The 18,999-nt window shown below is 46.7% G+C and overlaps 1 protein-coding gene across 1 annotated transcript; it reads left to right on the top strand.

Moving 5' to 3' along the window:
* Positions 1-5,478: 5,478 nt before the first annotated feature.
* On the top strand, positions 5,479-17,432 carry BSPRY (B-box and SPRY domain containing). Its single transcript, XM_081268193.1, has 6 exons — positions 5,479-5,722; positions 8,907-9,005; positions 11,803-12,033; positions 13,708-13,733; positions 14,746-14,870; positions 16,074-17,432. The coding sequence occupies exons 1-6, from the start codon at positions 5,522-5,524 to the stop codon at positions 16,598-16,600; spliced, it is 1,209 nt and encodes a 402-aa protein (XP_081124319.1). The 5' UTR covers positions 5,479-5,521; the 3' UTR covers positions 16,601-17,432.
* The last annotated feature ends 1,567 nt before the right edge of the window (positions 17,433-18,999 follow it).

Genomic DNA, 18,999 nt, shown 5'->3' with positions numbered 1-18,999 from the left:
CCCCCCCCATACACACACACACACCAAACCCACGGGGCGGGGATGGGAGGGAAAGCATTTTTGAGAGAGGGAGAGTTGGTTGTCACTGAGTAGAGAATGACAAAGGAAACAATACTGCTTCTAAATTTATCACTGTTGGACGTTGGCCCTGAGAAGGGACGGGGGTCTGCTTTCTTCTTTTTTGGTACCAGGGATTGAACTCAGGGGTGGGCACTTGACCAGTGAGCCACATCCCCAGCCCTCTTTTGTATTTTATTTAGAGTCGCCTCGCAGCTGCTGAGGCTGGCTTTGAACTTTCTATTCTCCTGTCTCAGCCTCCCAAGCCACTGGGATTACGAGTGTGCCACTGTGCGGGTTTGGGGTCTGCCTTCTGCACTTTCCACCAATCAGGTGTTCAAGTCCTTCAGGTGGTCCAGCGGTGGGGTTTTTGGTCCTAGTTGGTCCTCTCCAGCACTGTCAGGTGGCCAGCCTATTCAGGGGAGCTTCATTTGCATGTCAGTCCAGTGTTAATGTGGGTCTTGGGGTCTGTGGCTGGCCAGGATTTACCTTAGTGCACCTGCACTACTAACAAACCTCTCTTCTGAGATACACGGAGACACCCATGGCCATGTACCTGTTTTACACTGACCTCAGTAGAGTTACTTCCATTAATCCTTCTTTCCTTCTTTCTTTCTTTTTTTAATATATTTTTTTAGTTGTCAATGGACCTTTATTTACTTATTTAGTTAGTTACATGCGGTGCTGAGAATCGAACCCAGTGCCTCACACATACTAGGCAAGTGCTCCACCACTGAGCCCCAGCCCCAGCCCTAATCCTTTCTTTCTCTTGGTTGCTATCTGTTCATTCTCAAAGTTTATGCACTTGGCATTTTTCTGCAAGTTGTCTGATTATCCATTTGCTCTACAAGTAATTTAAAAGCAAAAGGCAACCTTAAAAAGTAACTTAAGAGGCTGGGGTTGTGGTTCAGTGGTAGAGCACTCATCTAGCACATGCAAAGCACTGGGTTCGATCCTCAGCACCAAATAAAAATAAATAAATAAGTAAAATAAAGGTATTGTGTCCAACTACAGCTAAAAAAAATTATAAAAAGAAAGTAACTCAAAACCTGTGACCTTGCCATGTGTTTCACTGCTATGACTAACTAATTCCATTTTTATGAGAATATATATGCTTCCGCCATAGGTGCTAATAAATGCTTTGTCCTAATGAAGATCTATAAACATACTTGAGGCAGGTTTTCACACCATGTAAATTGTATGAGGATTATTGATGAAAGAGCAGAGTTAAGAGCTTTTTTTAGTAATAAAAACTTGGTGGCTGGGGTTGTGGCTCAGTGGTAGAGTGCTTGCCTAGCAAGTGTAAGGCACTGGGTTTGATCCTTAGCACCACATATAAACAAATAAATAAATAAATAAAATTATTGTGTTCATCTTCAACTACAAATTATTTAAAAAATAAAAGAAAGAAGAAAGAAAAAAGGAAGGAAGGAAGGAAGGAAGGAAGGAAGGAAGGAAGGAAGGAAGGAAGGAAGGAAACCTCATGTAAGGCTGGGCAAGGTGGCGCAAAGTGGGATTGCACCTGTAATCCCAGCGGCTCTGAAGGTTGAGGCAGGAGGATCTTGAGAGTTCAAAGCCAGCCTCAGCAAAAGCAAGGTGCTAAGCAACTCAATGAGAACCTGTCTTTAAATAAAATACAAAATAGGGCTGGGGATGTGACTCAGTGTTGAGTGCCCCTGAGTTCAATCTCTGGTACCAAAAAAAAAAGTAATGGGGGTGTTTGGGGTTGTGGCTCAATGGTAGAGCGCTTACCTGGCGTGTGTGAGGAACTGGGTTTGATTCTCAGCACCACATATAATTAATAAGTAAATTAAATAAAGGCATGTGTCCATCTACAACTAAAAAAAGAAAAACCTTGGAGAAGGAAGATGTAAATTGTTTACATTGTACTTACATTGGACATAGAGAAGAGGCAGGGGATTATACCAAGGAAGCAGGGAGAAGTGCTTGTGCATCCAACTGTTTGGGTTCTAAGCAGGATGCTGTGGTACCTGGGGGGTCATGATGGAATTTGAGTTAAGGATTTGGGGTTTTAAATTGGTTTTGTTTTTGCAGTGTTGGGGATCAAACCCAGGGGCCCACGCGTGCTGGGCAGGTGCTCTGCCACTGAGCTGCACCCGCAGCCCTGAGTTAAGGTTTTAACACATTGGCCTATAGTTTGTTAACTGATTAACTTTCCCCATCTCTCCTCCCTAGTTGCCTCCAACCTTTGTAATTCAGTTTAGGACATCCCAGAATTTTTTTCTCTGACCATATAATGATTGATTTTTTCCATACCTCTTATCAGTACTGACATTATATTACTTATCCATTTGTTTTATTGGTACATGGAAGTAGACTTTGTTCTTCTTGACTCTCATATTTCTAGTGTCTTAAAATAAGGACTGGCACACAGGAAGGTGCTCAGTAAATCTGTTGAATGCCTAACATGTAACAAAGATGTCCATTCTTCTCTGTCCCCAGCTCAGGGTGTCCTGCCTATACAAGCCTTAAAAATTCAAGTGTGCCAGTGCCTGTAATCCCAGAGAGCCCTGCAGAGCTCTAAGCAGCTTTCAAACTTTTTTAACCATGATCCTTGGAAGAAATACATTCTATCCCTAGGGCGTGTGTGTGTGTGTGTGTGTGTGTGTGTGTGTGTGTACTTTATATGCTTTAGCATGAGCATGATTGACTCTGTTTTGGTCTGGTCTGTCTGGTCTGTTGGAGCCTAGTCCAAAATAATTGCTTTCCATAAACTTTGTTTAACGACATGTGCGTAACTGATATAGCAGTTACGTGTTGGGAGCTTGCTCACTCTTTCTTTCCTTCCTTCCTTCCTTTTCTTTTTCAGTTCTTTCCTTACTTCTTGAACAGATACACTCGACTTTCTAAAAGTAAATCCACTCCCATCTTTATTTATTTTTTAAAAAATTTATTTATTATTTTTTTAGTTGTAGTTGGACACAATACCTTTATTTTTTATGTGGTGCTGAGGACCAAACCCAGAGCCTTGCGCGTGCTAGGTGAGCCCTCTACCGCTGAGCCACAACCCCAGCCCCTCCCCCCCCCGCCATCTTTATTTTTATGTATTTAATTAAGAAAAAAAAAAAAGATTTGTACCTGCAATTGAACCCAGGGCTACTTAACTACTGAGCCACATCCCTACCCTTAAAAAAAAATTCTGTTTTTTTCCTTTAGAAAAAGGTCTTGGCTGAGTTGCTCAGGGCCTCATTAAGTTGCTGAGGCTGGCTTTGAACTCAGGACCCTCCTGCCTCAGCCTCCAGAGCCACTGTGTCCACTCACATCTTAGTCCTTTGCATCTGCTTGTCCCTCTGCCTGGAAACATGTCTAGTGATTTTGCTGTGGCTTTCTAGACCTGGCCCACCCAAGAAAGAGAGCCAGTTTTCCCCCAAGGACCACCCAGCTTCTTCCTCCCCATGTCTCCCACAGCCTCTTCACATTTATAACAAAATGAAACAAAAAATTCTAACCACAGTCTCTAATTATCATGGCCCATTTCCACCCCCACCCCCAGAGGAAGTGTTATGAGGTCATCACCCTCCCACTGGGATATGCAATAATCTTTCTCTCTGCTTTCTGTGCCAGGGACACTACCACCTCTCCAAAGAACCTCACAGAAACTTACATTTGGAAACCTCTACAAATATATTTACAGACTCTCATACGTATTATAAAAACATTAGCCCCTAGTGTGTGTCAAACTCCCAAGCTAAGCACAGATAAGATCACATTTAACTCTTGAAGCAGCCCTCTAAGCTAGACACTATCCTCATCACTCCCACGGTAGAGATGAGGAAACTGAGACCAGAAGGATCAAGTAACCTAACCAAGGTCCCACAGCTATAGGTAGTATAGTTGGGATGGAACAATGACCTTATATTCCACTCTGCTCTCTCTGGTAACCTGGTGTAATATTTGTCTATTTGAGGCAACCAGTGTCCATGCTGGAAGACGACCCCACTCAGAAGGGCTGGGGTGTGGTTCCAGGCTGTTAGCAGCTCCTTTATCCCTCAGATACTAAAGCTACGGGCTGCAGAGAGAAGGATTCTGTCCCCTTTAAGTAGTGTGATTCAGAGGGACTTCACAGGAGAGGTTTCTGAGCCCCTGTGAGCTTCAGGATCTCTTCCAGATTTTGCTTCCACCTGTGTCCAGGGGAGATGAATTTAAGAAAGCTCTCCAACACTCAAGGCCTGGGCCCTTCCCCTTTTGGCTGAGCTGTCTATCCAGCTCTCTGCCAAGATCCCTTCAGATGGAGTTTGGGCTTGAGGAGCAGGGCTTCCTTCCATGGGCTGGACTGGGTCCCCAGCAGAGGGCTCAATCTGGCTTCAGACTGGTAAAAAGCCTTAAAATAATTCAGGTACATGTAAGCAGTTCTTTCTGAAGTGGGCTTTTTTTTTTTTTCTTTTACATGCTTATATACACATTCCATTTTCTTTAAAATAAATATTTGTTACTTTTTCTCAGTGCTAATTGAAAAACATCCAAAGATTCAAATTGAGAAAATCTGGATGCAGATACTGTACTTCTGGAAAATCGACCTTAGACGCTTTTCACTGGGCCTCATCATGGAATTTAAAACGTATTCATCATAGTAATCCCCCTTCCCGCCACCGGGGATCAAGCCCAGGGTGCTTTACCCGTGGGTTACATCTCCAAACCTTTTAATTAAAAAAAAAAAAAAAAAAATATATATATATATATATATATATATATATATATATATATATATATATATTTAGTTGTAGATGGAAACAATACCTTTATTTTGCGTATTTGGTGTTTTTTTTTTTTTTTTTTTTTTTGGTTTTTTTATGTAGTGCTGGGGATCAAACCCACTGCTTCGCGTGTACTAGGCAGGCGCTCTCCCATTGAACCACAACCCCAGCCCAGACCTTTTAATTCTGAGACAGGATCTCACTAAATTGTTGATGCTGGCCTCGGATTTGGTGAACCTCCTGCTTCAGCCTCCGGAGTAGCTGGGGTTAGGGGTACATCACACGTAGCCCTGTTTTGAGTTTCAGTTCATTTACTCCTCAGCCCAAGTCTACGAGGCGGGTCCTCTCACCCGCATTTTACTGGCGAGGCCACTGAACCGCTAAGAGCGCTTTGAGCCGGCAGCGTGACCTCAGCCTAGTTTTAAACTACTGTCTAAACGGCCTCTCAAAAAGGGCTGTTGCAAGGATTACCCGGTAAGAATGCTCGTAAAGCGCTTAGCAAAAGCCTGGCACTTAGTAAGTGCGCAATAAATTTTCCTACAGTCTCGTTACGGTTCGGTGTTTTAAGTTTGTTGTTTTAAAAACACGCGCACAACACGATGGAACTCGGCTGCCAAGAGGGCGGGCTCCGGACGGAAGGAGGCGGAGCCGGGCGCTCGGCGCTCCGGGGCGGGGCCGCGGCGGGGTCTGGGAGGCCCCGCCCAGCAGCACCTGCGACAGGTGGAGCGCGGAGCGCGCGGCGCTCGGCCATGTCTGCGGATGGAGCCGGGCCGGGGACGGGGCTCGGACCGGCGTCCGAGCGGGGCCCGCTGTGCCCCGAGCACGGCCAGGATCTCAGCTGGTTCTGCGGCTCCGAGCGGCGGCCCGTGTGCGCCGCCTGCGCCGGGGTGGGCGGCCGCTGCGAGGGGCACCGCATCCGCCGGGCGGAGCAGCGCGCCGAGGAGCTGCGGGTGAGCGGGCGTGGGCCCGGAAGGCGGGGGACTCCGGGCGGCGGTGGCGCGCAGGGCCGGACAGGCAGGAACCCGGCGGCCTGGGTCGGGCTCCTCAGTGGTTTGGCCTGTAGAGCGAGGCCGTTGAAGGTGTGGCTTCTGGAATCGGGTTCATCCGAGTTCGAATCCCACCCTCTTCCGTGCTCCCTGTGAGTCACAAAACTCCCTGAGCCTCAGTGTCTTCATCTGTAATTGGGGGCAATAATAATAATAGTGGCATGTGTTTATTATAGTTGACCTTTGATAAAAGTGGGTCCCTCCTCACCCCTGGATTCAGACCCACACCCCTCTTTACTGGTTTCCTGGTGAGGCGCTCTTTTTCCCTTCCAGGATTGGCCTCGACTGTGCTTGAGCTGGTTTCACCTGGATGGGGAGGGGATGGGGAAGATAACTGGAGGTTCCCTTTCACTTGAGGTTTCTTCTCACCTCCACTTTCAGCTTGGTTCCAGGCTGGTCACCTGTCACTACCCCTCCTCTGAGCTGCTGAGATTGGAGAGTCAGTCACTTTGGTGCTTCCTCCCTCCTTCCACTTTAGCTGTGGCCCCTGGGGATTTCCTTGCAATTGGAGTCGCCCAACCCCACCCTGGAGTTCAGCCCTGCTGTGCACTTGAGTGCTCTCACTGGGGACTTCACCTACTTAGAGTGGACTGTAATACACATACCTTACGGGTGCTAGGGCCAGCAGGGGTTCAGTTATTTAGTGACATCTTGATTGGTCTTACCTGTCAACAATAGCGATGATGAAAATAAACTTGGATGATATGATATAATCAACTTGCATTAGGAATAGGAACCTCTCAAATTCCAAAGTACTTAAACATCTGTCTTCTCATTCCATCCAGACAAGTCTTGGAAGTGGCAGTGCTACTCAGCATTTTATAGATGAGGAAACTGAGGCCTAGAGCAGGGCAGTAACTCCTTCTAGGTTTCGAATTGTCAACGGCTGGAGGTGGGGCACTTACTGACTAGGCTAGAGAAAGCCACCTCTTTGCTTCAGGGGTTGGAGGGAGGAAGTAATGCTAATGAGATGGAGAATTTCATGAAAACCTTGAAAAGTAGCCATGGGCATATCTGAATGGTGAAAGTGGTGAAGGCTGGAGCAAGGTGGCAGACCTGGTGCTTATTTTGGAATGTACTCTGCCTCAGGGCATCTTACCTGACCCTTCTCCCCTAACTTCTCCTATTCACCCCCTTTGCCTGAAGGGAGGTGGGCTTTGCCCTCAGCCCCTTTCAGTTTAGAGCAGAAATGTCTTTAGCACACTATCCCCTATCTCTCCAGCAAAGAAATTTCACACCAGGGCAAGACTGTTACTGAACTGGATCAAAACAGCACCAGTTCAACAGCTCTCTTACCTTCTGGATTCCTGCCAAGTTGCTTTTCAAAAGCTGGTCTCAGTTCTCCCAGTCCTGTGGTGCACGCTGATCACAGCCTCCTTGAGTCAGTTCAGTACTAAGACTTTGCATCTGCACCTGTGAATTGCCAGGCTAATTTCTACTTGTGGGAGGAAATATTTATGAGGGCTTCCTGGAAGAGATAACTGAGTTGCTTTTCAGTAGATGGAATGAAGCAAAACTCTTAAGGGGAAATCATGGAAGGACTGCTTCTTGGGAGTGCCCCAGCTGTTATCTGGAAAGATGGAGTGTAAAGCAAGGGCCTTACCATGTCACTTGGAGTGGGATACTTCTCTGTGGGCCTCATTTGCCTCATTTCTGAAACTCTTCCCTGTCCCCATAGTTGATGCTAGTAGCTTTGGGAGCTGTGAATTGCTGGCCCTCTTGCAGTCAAGGCAGTGGGTGTTCATTCATTCCACAAATATTTATTTAGGGCCCTTTTGTGCAGGAACTCCTTTCTAGGGAGTAGGACGAAGAGAACAGGTCAAAGTCATGGTGCTTATATTCCAGTGGTGGGAACATAAGCAGTAAAAGTAAACACACAGCATATAATCAGAGAGTTACAAGTTCAAGGGAGAAAAATAAAGCAAGGAAAAGATCAGGGGAGGGGGAATGTCAGGAAAGGCACTCAAAGAAGTGATATCTGGATGGAGTGAAGAAGCCACACATGGAGACTACTGCAGAAGAAAGAAGGAAGGTGCAAAGGCTCTGAGGTCAGGACAAGTTTGGTGTTCTTAAGGAACATAAAGAAGGCCATTGTGGAGAGTGGTAGGAGGTGACATTAGAGACATAGGCAGAATCATGTCAGGTAGGCCCTTGTTGGCTAAGGTAGAAAGATTGGGCTCACCAGGAATACTCAGGAAAGCCATTGGAGGGTTTTGAGTAGGGTATGGCTTTATCTGACTTCCTTACAAAAGGCAGCCAATGAGGAGGGTAGAGGTTGAGAGTGGAATCCTGCTTGCAGGCCTAACAGGGTTCCTGTGAGAGATGATGGTCATCTGGGTAGAATAACAGGAGTGGAGGTGATCCCAAGTAGTCAGAAGACACAGGTTTTGAAGAGAGGGCTGATTAGGCTCACTGATAATTTAGACATGGGGTTGGGGAGAAACTTCTGGGTTTTTAAGGTCTGGGTCACAGTTTGATAACGTGGTGCTGTTTCATGAATGGAGATAACTTCGGGGAGAGTGGTTTGAGAAGCCATGTTCTGCTCAGGAGCAGGTGTGGAGAGTCAGCTGGGTATGAAGGAAGATTGAGAGTGTATGGGAGGAAGTGATTATAATAATAGGTCATGGGATGTGGGGATAAAGAAGTAGGTGAGGGCTGGGAATATGGCTCAAGTAGCGTACTCGCCTGGCATGCGTGAGGCACTGGGTTCGATCCTCAGCACCACATAAAAAAAAAATAAAAGATATTGTGTCCACCTAAAGCTAAAAAATAAATATCTTTAAAAAAAAAGGAGGTGAAAGCTACAAAAGGGATGATGGGTAGCAAAACTTGGTAAGACTAGTGTATTGGTGACCCCAACTGAGCTTGCACTCTAGAGTTAGTGAGCTAAGAGAATAGGACGTGGTGGGCAGGATGTGGCATCCTTCACATGAAGATTTGGAGACAATATCATTTTTGATAATGATGCAGTTGTAGACATGACCATGGGAGTGGGTGGCTGAGGTAGGGGAAAAGGGGAAAATCGTTGGAATGAGTGAATGGCTCATATGCATGGCCAAAGACACTATGAGGGTTGTTTGTGTTGCAGAACAAGATCGTGGACCAGTGTGAGAGGCTGCAGTTACAGAGTGCTGGCATCTCCAAGTACATGGCCGAGGTCCTGTCAGGGAAGAACCAGAGAGCAGTGGTAATTCTTCCTTTCTCTCTGTGCCCCCTCCCCAGGATAAGACCCTAACCCTAGGAACTTAGACAAGTCTAGGATCCCTTCCCAACCTCACAAACTCATTGTGGTACTAACAAAGCCAGATGTCCAGGAAGAATGGTTTCCCATTTCTCTGAGACATGATTTTGCCATCTGGACAGAGTAAGCTTGTCTCTAGTACCACATTGCGTACAAAGACTGCTAGAAAATTACTTTCTTGGGTGTCTTAGCGTAGAGAGAAGGGTAGCATTTTTTTTTAATCAAGAAGTACTCTACTACTTAATTACATTCCCAGCCCTGTTTATTTTTTATTCTGTGATAGGGTCTTGCTAAGTTGTCAAGCCTGGCTTTGAACTTGTGATTCTCCTGTCTCAGCCTCATAAGTAGCTGGGATTCCAGGTATGTGCCACTTTGCCTGGCAAGAGTAGCATTCTAATTATCTAATTATTCTGTAAAATATGATTATTTCATACTCAGTCCCAGACTTATAAATTATTTAGGGACTTTGACACTGAGTATTCCATATGATAATCTTATGTAGCTGGTGGCGGTAACATCCCCATTTATACATGGGGAATTGGGTTCCATGGAGGTTAATTGATTTGCCCAAGGCCACACTGCCTCCTGAGAGAGTCAGTTCTATGACCTGGACCTTCAGAGGTCCAGAACAGTGCCTCTTTTCCTACATCCACTGTCAATCCTTTCCTTGGTGGACTTATTGCCACTGCTGTGTCTTCACTCTCAATATGCCCTTCAGGGAAGGGGCTATGCTTTTGTTTCTGCACATACCCTCCCTCCTTCCGCCATAATACCTGGAGCAGACTTGTCACTGACCTAATCAAGGTTCTTTTAATTTCATGAAACAGAACCCAGTTGAATTAGCATAAATAAAACGGAATTTCCTGGCAGGGTATATGGATCCTTGAAGTTTAAACGGAACTAGTATCAGGAACCAAAAAGCTGCTAGGAGTCCAGGCAGCTACCCTGTTCATCTTTGCTTTAGTTTGCATGGTGATCTCCATGTCTTAATCCCCTCAACCTGCCTGCCCCCCTGCTCATCCTTTTTATTTTCTTGTCTTATTGCACTGGTTATGATCTTAGTACAATGTTGATTGAAAGCTACTATAGCAGATCCTAACTTTAAGGGGAACCTTCCAACATTTTATCATTCATTTATTTAACAAATTCTTTTTGAGTACTAACCATGTGCTAGACACTGTTATCCTATGTGCTAGGCATTCCACGGTGAACAAACCATATAAAAGTTCCTCTTTTCATGAAGCCTACATTCTTGTTGTGAGAAAGGGACAATAACAAATAAAAACATATTGCATCAGAAGGGATACCTGATAAGGGGAAATGTAAAATAGGAAGGGGATAGGATGTTCGGAGGATAGGGGTTGCAGCCACATGTGCTATGATCGTAAGTGACCTCATTAAGGAGGCTGATATTTTCACTAACACCTAGGAGGTGGGGGAACAGACCACACATTTGAGCGAAGAGTGCTCAAGAAAGAGGGCAAGTTCAGAAGCCCTGGTTGGAGGAGCAGCCTGGAGGCCTGGGAGGCTGATACAGAGTAAACAGGGGGGAGGCAGGAGGAGATGAGATCCCAAGGGCAGTGGGAGAGGAGAGTGGGATTGTATCCTCATCGGCCATGCAGCGACTTTGCCTTTCATTGTGGGTACAATAGGAAACCATAGGAAATTTTTGAGCAGAGTAAATGCTATAATTTAAGATTAAAGAAAAACATTTTGGCCGCTATATTGAGCAGTGACTATGGACAGCAAAAGTAAAAGCAGGGACACCAATTAGGAAACAGTTATAATAGCCCAGGTGGTAGAGAGTGGTTCATACCCACGCAGATTCACTAGGTTACTCTTTTCTCCCCAAAATTGAGGAGCTTCTGTCAAACAGGAATGACTATTTCCTGCACTGTACAAAACAAGCCTTCAGGGACAGGACACAGGAAAGTGGCTGGGTGTCCCTGGCTCTCTGACACGAAAACAGTTCTGCTCTGTTTTCTGGCAAGAGTACAAGTGCAGGTGCTTTTGCAACTGATGCCTTTGGGGAGGATTGGTTATCCGATGGCATTTGGTGTTGGAGAATAGAGTTGGCCCGAGAATCAAGAGAATTGGGTCCTGGTCCCTGCTCTGCCACCCATTTGTCATGTGCATGCTTCCAAGAAAGATTCGTGATTGTCAGGAAAAATGTCCCACTCAGTCATCCAGTGAATATTTGGGTACCTACTGTATGTCAGACACTGTGCCAGCAGTTAGAAGACACTCAGTAATTTCTTTGGCTGGGAATTTCTTTCAGGTCTCTTCTGTGGCAGATAAAAACTATTAGGAATTAGTTGGAACAATCTTAGGAAGTAATGCTTTTTGTCCTTCTACATAGTGAAATAGGGAGGACTTTATAGGCTCTTCTGCCCTGCAGTTTCTGTAATTCTCTGACTTTGGTCCCTTGGCCTTGCTATTCCCAACTGTGACAATAAGCAGGTGGTTCCAGTTGATCTCCACATCCTGCTCAGTTCCTTCATCCTGTGATCATGGCCTCATGAGGTACAGCCTGTCATCTGGATCTTATTTTTTTCCCCCTAAACCATATTTTGGAAGTCTAAGGCTGGGATGTGAAGTAAATCACTTCAACACTGTCATTCCCCTTGGCATGTCCATTGTGGACATTGCTAGTCCATCTCACACTCCCTTCTTCTGAGCCCAAACGCTCTAATCCAGACTGAGACATTGCCAGGACCTTACTCTTCATTTTACTCCCTGACAGAGCATGGCCAGTTCAGCACGGGAGCTGGTTATCCAGCGGTTGAGCCTGGTGAGGAGTCTGTGCGAGAGCGAGGAGCAGCGGTTACTGGAACAGGTGCATGGTGAAGAGGAGCGGGCCCACCAGAGCATCCTGACCCAGCGGGTACACTGGGCCGAGGCTCTGCAGAAGCTTGACACCATCCGCACCAGCCTAGTGGACATGCTCACCCATCTGGATGACTTCCAGCTGATTGTAAGTCAGGCAAGGGTGAAGTCCAGACGCCCCAGAGTTTGAAAACACTGGAAATGTTTATTGGTAGGAGGTGCGTGGCAAAGAGGATTTGAAGCAGGGCTGAGTGACAAAGATTACTTGCTTGGCTAAATTTTAGTCTGGCTTCTGAATGTTCTCCTAGGCCCATCTGTGTACTTCTTTGTAAAGTCTACTTTTAGCAAAAGAATCCCGCTAAGTCAGTTTAGCCAGAACCCCTTCATTCTTTTTATTTTTTTTAAATAACTTTATTTTATTTGTTTATTTTTATGGGGTGCCACGGATCGAACTCAGTGACTCGTGCATGCTAGGCAAGCACTCTACCACTGAGACCCATTCTTGATTTCTGATTTTTCTCAATACCTAATTGGGCTTCTCATCCTCCATCATCTTCAGATGATGTCTGATCATCCCGGCTTGTCTTCAGCAAGAGTCCTAATAAGTTGATTTAGCCAAAATTCCCCTTATCCTTATATTTCCTCTTGGTAATTTTCCATTCACTGACTTCCAAGATGTTCCTGGGCTGTGAATTCCCACCTGCCCATGTTGAATTCAGAGTTGAGCCCAATCTCTTCCTGGTTGCAATGGTTCCTGTACCTATCTCCATGTTCCTGAATAAGTCTTCCATACTGTGCTTTAATAAGTACCACTGAATATTTTCTTCTTTAACATGAGGCCAGAAAATCAAATTATAAGAGGGTTTGGGACAGCTGGTAGTGATATTCTTTCAGTAGTACACAAATGTTTACTGTTTCATGCTAGGCATGCCCCTATGGGGCAGAGTTTCAGAATACAGCTGCCAGCTGCTCCCAGCCTTATGAAGGAGATGAATATGTAAATTGAGAACTGGGATGTTAAAGGATATGTAATCACTCAGAGCTAGGGACCTCACAATCTGGGCTGCGGGAAGGAAAGGGTCAGGGAAGGCTTGCTGGATGAAGTGACGTAGAAGTGATAAGAGTCGCATGGGAAAGGAAGTGGCAAGGTGGAGAGAGTTTAGGAGTGTGCCCAGGGCACGCTGCGCTTGAGGGAGCTGACGAGGGCTCCAATGAAACACTGCTCATCTCCAATCCTGCCAGAAATTACCATGATTAACATTTGGCTTATAATCTTTCAGAATATTGTGTAGATATACAGATACCTTTAGTTTTGAAGGGACAGTGTGACATCGGAGGTAAAGGCCAAGCAGAGGAAGGAGAATGTGGAACAACTGGGCCCTCCCACTGCATTTTCAGTAGGGCAGTTTCCATGACTGCCCTGCATTGTGCTTTCACAAGTCACCCAGCTTCCCTGCACAGAGCACATTCTGTCCTAGACACTGGGAAAGTCACAATAGAGGATCCAGAGAGTCTCAGCTGTCCAAGAGCTGACAGTCTTCATGGGGGATATTGGCAAATGGGTGACGGTCTTGAAGTGGAGTTGAGGGAAACCCAGGATACCCCAGGGTAGGAGCAGTAGAGTGATTCATCCTGTGCATGTGTCACGGGGGTGAGTGGGAGAAAAGCAACCCATACAACTTGATTTTGGCTTTAGGGGAAGGAGTAGGAGCTTTGGTCCTAGAGTCTGTGTCTACATGGAACCCTCTCTACAAGGCAGTCAAGTTTTGACTGCCTGCTGGGTGTCTGGTGCCAAGTCTGACATTGTTTTCTTTCTTTGCAGCAAAAGGAGCAGGAGATTTTTGAGAGGTGAGTATGGTCCTGAGGTTTGCTTAGGTAGTCACAGACCCTAGCCCTCTCCCCAGTCTCTGCTCTTTGGAGAAAGTGTCAGGCATGTGACTGAGTGACATCCCTGGATGGCTTGATGGTCAGGGTCTTCCTGCCCCTGGTCTAGACAGTTGCTTTAGACCCACACGGAGGAGCACTGAACATATACTTATTAACCAGAGCCTTGCCATGGCCTCTTTTTGATTGCTTTGTTTTGGTTTGGTGTTTTTGCAGGAGAGGATTGAACTGGGGCCTATATGCTAGGCAAGTGCTCAATCACCGAGCTGCAGCCCCAGGCCCTCGCCATGGGCTTTTAAAAACTTTTTTTTTTTTTTTTTTTTTTTTTTTGCCGTGCTGGCATTGAACCCAGCAGCTCTTCCATGCTAGGCAAGTGCTTTGCCTCACCCTCAGATCACCATGAGCTTTCTTTCTGTTTTTGTTTTGTTTTGTTTTTTTGGTATTGGGTGTTGAACCCAGGGACGCTTGACCACTAAGCCACATCCTCAGCCCCCCCCTCCCCTTTTTTTTTAAATGTATTTAGAGGGGCTGGGGATATAGCTTAGTTGGTAGAGTGCTTGCCTCACATGTACCAGGCCCCCGGTTTGAACCCCTTTAGTGGCTTCTGGGTGGAATTGGCTGCTAAATCTTTTTTCTTTCTGATACCAAGGATTGATCCCAGGGACACTTAACCACTGAACCACATCCCCAGGCCTTTTTAATTTCTTTATTCAGAGACAGGGTCTAAATGAGGTTGCTTACAGCCTCACTAAGTTGCTGAGACTGGCTTTGAACCTGTGATCCTCCAGCCTCAGCCTCCTAAGTTCTGAATAGCTGGGACTACAGGCGTGCGCCACTATACCTGGCTGGCTGCCAGTCTTGATGTCACTGTAGTAGTAGGAGAATTTTACTTCTCTCCTCCTCCACTCACCCCATAATGATCCAGGTGTATTTCCAGAAGCTTCTTGAATCTCTTTTTTTTTTCCCCCTGCATAAGGACCGAGGAAGCAGAGGGCATTTTGGATCCCCAGGAATCAGAAAAATTAAACTTTAATGAGAAGTGCACTTGGAGTCCACTACTGACCCAGCTCTGGGCAACGGCGGTTCTTGGGTCTCTCTCAGGTTAGGAGCTGCAAGAGCCTGACACCTTCAGGAGCAACTGGGCTTCTGTCTGTCTGTCTGTCTGTCTGTCTGCCTGGGGTTTGCTTCTGGAACAGTAGCTCAGGCAACCTGTGGTGCCTGAAGTTGGCTGCTCAGGGGGCTGTGGCTGTGGATAGGGCTGAGCAGCTGGGCCAGGTCCCTCTCATTGCTAGACCAGTCTGCCCTGTGGTTGGATCTAGGATTAATTTTCTTCCTGTAAAGCACATCCTCCTACTTTCTGCCCTTCTAGGGCAGCTCATTATGATTTCTTGGAAACCTCAGCTTTCTCTTTAAGAAAATATAACTGATGGCCATCTGGAGGGCAGATGAACCAGGGAGGACACTGCCTGGCTTTGTCTCATCCGTGCGCTTTACAGAGACTCAGACTGACCGTGGGTCTGGCTCTGTGCTGCATCCTAGGGCCACACAGGTTAATGTGACGCTGTCTTCTACCTCCAGGGATTCCCACTTAGCATGGGGGTCTCAAAGCAGGCTTCTCCAAGGCTGGATAGAAGCTTCTGTTCTTCAGTGGTAGTCTTTGCACAGTTCATGGGAAGGTTAGATTAGTAGACTGACTCTTTTTTCTATTTTAACCCTCCCCCTGCATATTATCCTTAAATTTTTGACCTAAGCTATAGCTTGTCTACATTAGGTTCTAGTGTCAGATGGCACCTGAGTTTTCAGCAGCCTGTTAACTTTTGGAAACTGCATGTCTCATGCTTCCTAGCTTCAGGAGCTCTGTCTCCAGGGTGAATCATATCTGGAGGACACAGATATGACCAGCTAGCAATCAGTATGACCTGTGCTAGATGCACCAACAAAATGTTGAGTCTTCATTTGACCCTGCCTCCCACTCAGCATGGAACCCTGAGCAACTCACTGCTCTTTCTGCCTTACTTCTGTCAAAGTTTACAATTGAAATCTTCAGCTAGTAATAACTACTGTTAACCATGGGTATAGTTTATTGAGCACTTACATGTATTTTTTAAAATTTTATTTAATGTTCATGACCACCCTGTGATATTCTATTTGATAGCTGTTTTACCAACAATGAGGCTCAGAGAGAATAAATGGCTTGTCTGAGTCTGAATGCCAGTGAGTGATGAGGAATCTCTTTGCTACCTTATGGGATCAGGTTGGGGCTTTCTGGGAGGGGCCTGGATGACTCAGAATTCTTTCTGGCAGGCATGGAGGAGGTCCACATTGATGAGAAGACCATCAGCCCCTCTCTGCGATTGTCAGATGATCGAAGGACCCTGACCTTCAGTGCCAAGAAGTCCAAGGCCTGTGCAGATGGCCCAGAGCGCTTCGACCACTGGCCCAATGCTCTGGCTGCCACCTCCTTCCAGGAGGGGCTCCATGCCTGGATGGTGAATGTCCAGAACAGTTGTGCCTATAAAGTGGGCGTGGCCTCAAGCCAGCTGCCCCGCAAGGGTTCTGGTAGTGACTGCCGCCTGGGCCACAATGCCTACTCCTGGGTCTTCTCCCGCTATGATCAGGAGTTCTGCTTCTCGCACAACGGGCGGCACGAGCCCCTGGGGCTGCTGCAGTGCCCCGCACAGCTGGGCGTGCTGCTGGACCTGCAGGCACAAGAGCTGCTCTTCTTCGAGCCGGCCTCGGGCACTGTGCTCTACTCTTACCGCACAGCCTTCCCTCGGCCCCTCCGCCCAGTCTTCGCTGTGGCCCACCAGACCATTTCCATCATCCACTGACCTTGGGCCACAGGGAGGCCAGCTCTACCTCCCATCACCTTCTCAGGCCAGGCCACATGTCTACTGGGTGTCCTTTCCCCAAATGGTGTGGGGTTTCTAAGGGAAGCAGGGACCATGCCCAATGGGCAGCTTAGGAGCAGTAGATATTGTTTCAGACCTGGACACATCCTTTAAATCCTGGCCGTGTGTGGCTCCTGGACTTTACTCCCAGGCTACCACGCATCTGCCCCTGTGAGGTGTCTCCTTCACCACTTTATCTCTGGCAACCAGCATGGTATCTGGTGCATAATGAGGGAGCAGTAATTATATGGTGAGTGAGTAGATGGATGGACAGATGGACAGGTGACTGGGCAGATGTAGTTTCTGGAGAAGCACTTCAGCCCCCTCCCCCCAGCTTCTCACATATGGAAGGGATTCTCTGCAGAGAAGCCTATGGCTGAAGACTGTCCTCTTAGTTCAGTACTTCTCCATCTTTTTCAGGACATGGCACAATGAGAAAATATTTTTTTAGTACACAAGGACCACCTGGAAGAGATTTAGAACTTCTGTGAGGCTGCTCTTGGGCAGAATAGTCTGGCCTGGGAATGCCCAGGTCCTGCCTTGGCACTCAGAAGACTGAGGGATCCTACCTCCAGGAAACCTAACGGCAGCACAGCCATGGGCATTTGCCCCAGACCCAGAGGCTGAGCGCCAGCTTGTGCCCACCCGTGATAATGGTTGGAATAAGTAAATGTTTCCCTTGAAACATTTACTGGTGGTGCCCCTCTGACTTAAAGACCTAGGGTAAGAGTTTCAGGTCTAAAAGAGCTTCAAGTAAGAACTGAGGACTGACCTTAGGGAACATGGACATGATTAAAGGTCTTAAAAGACTTGAAGACTTCTTGTATGTTCTTTGTTAGTAATTGGCTACAGACTGTGCTGGCTCAGTCTTAACCCTCACACACAGCGAGGCCTAGCAGAAAGACTCTGCAGACATTTACTGGGATCAAGGGCAAAGCCCTTAGTGTTCTCCTTCATGAGCTGACCCAAGAATAGTGTTCTTCAAACTTTTATTCAGGAACACTCTTAAAAAGCAGCCTTACTCTGGGCATGGTGATGTGCTCCTGTAATCTCAGCAACTCCAGAGGCACATTCAATTGCAAGTTCGAGGCCAACCTCAGTAACTTAGGGAGACTCTGCCTCAAAATGAAAAATAAAAAGGGCTGGGGATGTAGTGCAGTAGTAAAGCACCTCCGTTCAATACCCAGTACCAAAAAAAGCTTTATCAGGGCTGGTGCTGGAGTTCAGTGGTAGAGCTCTTGCCTAGTTTGTGAGAGGCCCATTTGGGTTCTATCCCTAGCATTGCAAAAACAAAATACTACCTGCAACTTAGGGCTCTGGGTTCAAAGAGGATGTGAACCAGAGCCCTCCCCACTTGAAAATCACTGTTTGAAAATCACTGCTTAATCAGGGGAGGTCACAAAATAAGGTTGCTGGGGTCAGAGGACAATGAAATAAAATAGTCTTAAGATTCAAAGACAACCATTCCTCTGCCTCAGCCATTTCTGGCCATGCAGTAATGTGGCCCCAGAATGGATGGGGGCAGAGGTCTTCAGAGAAAAGCTGAAAAAAATCCCCATCTTGAGGTGGAAAAAAAAAAAGATTTTTTTTTTTTTTATTCCAGTGCCAGAATAGAACTTGTGGCCTCATGCATGCTAGGCAAGCGCTCTACCACTCAGTCACATCCCTGCCCTTTTTTTTTGAGAAATCTCATTAGACTGCTTAACAGTTTACTTAAACAAACTGGGCTGATTAAACCCACAGGCCTCTGGTTGGCAACTCTAGGTGGAGATGATCTCCAAGTCCCTTGCAGCTCTGAGACTAAAGTTCATGACCTGTGTCTTCATTGCTGGGACACTTGGGCATTACTGTTGAGTCACCTGGTCTTGGTGCCAGGCCCAAGGAAGACAGACACAAATGGTTTGATCAAGCTTGAAGGGGTCTTTCCCACCTTTTCCTGGGCACAGCCCCTGCCCAGAAATCTGGGTTAAAACCACCCTCTCCTCTTTGGCACTGGATGGCCCCCATACCATGCTCCTTCCACCTCCCACAGAGCCTTCACAGGTCATGGGCACACTGCAGGAATGTCCCCTCAAACCTCTGCCCAACCTCACCACCAGCTTAAGGTTCTGTCCAGAGCCCTCCTTGTCCACTGGCACCAGAACCCACATTTGTGCCTGCCTATGTTTTTAAGTCTATGGTTAAAACCTGTGCCTGGCACTGGGCAAGGCAGAGAGATCTGGAAAACAAGTGCATTGGTGAGGCAGAAAGAGACATGGAGTTTTAAAACCCAACCTACTCTTTCAGCCTCCAGTTACTTTCCCCATGTCCTGAGCTCATCCTTGTTCCCTTGATCTCCT

Source organism: Spermophilus citellus (genome assembly GCF_964194105.1).
Source record: "Spermophilus citellus genome assembly, chromosome: 2".
Taxonomy (NCBI): domain Eukaryota; kingdom Metazoa; phylum Chordata; class Mammalia; order Rodentia; family Sciuridae; genus Spermophilus; species Spermophilus citellus.
Note: the sequence above shows the minus strand (reverse complement) of the source record. Positions and strands in the feature narration are given on the sequence as shown.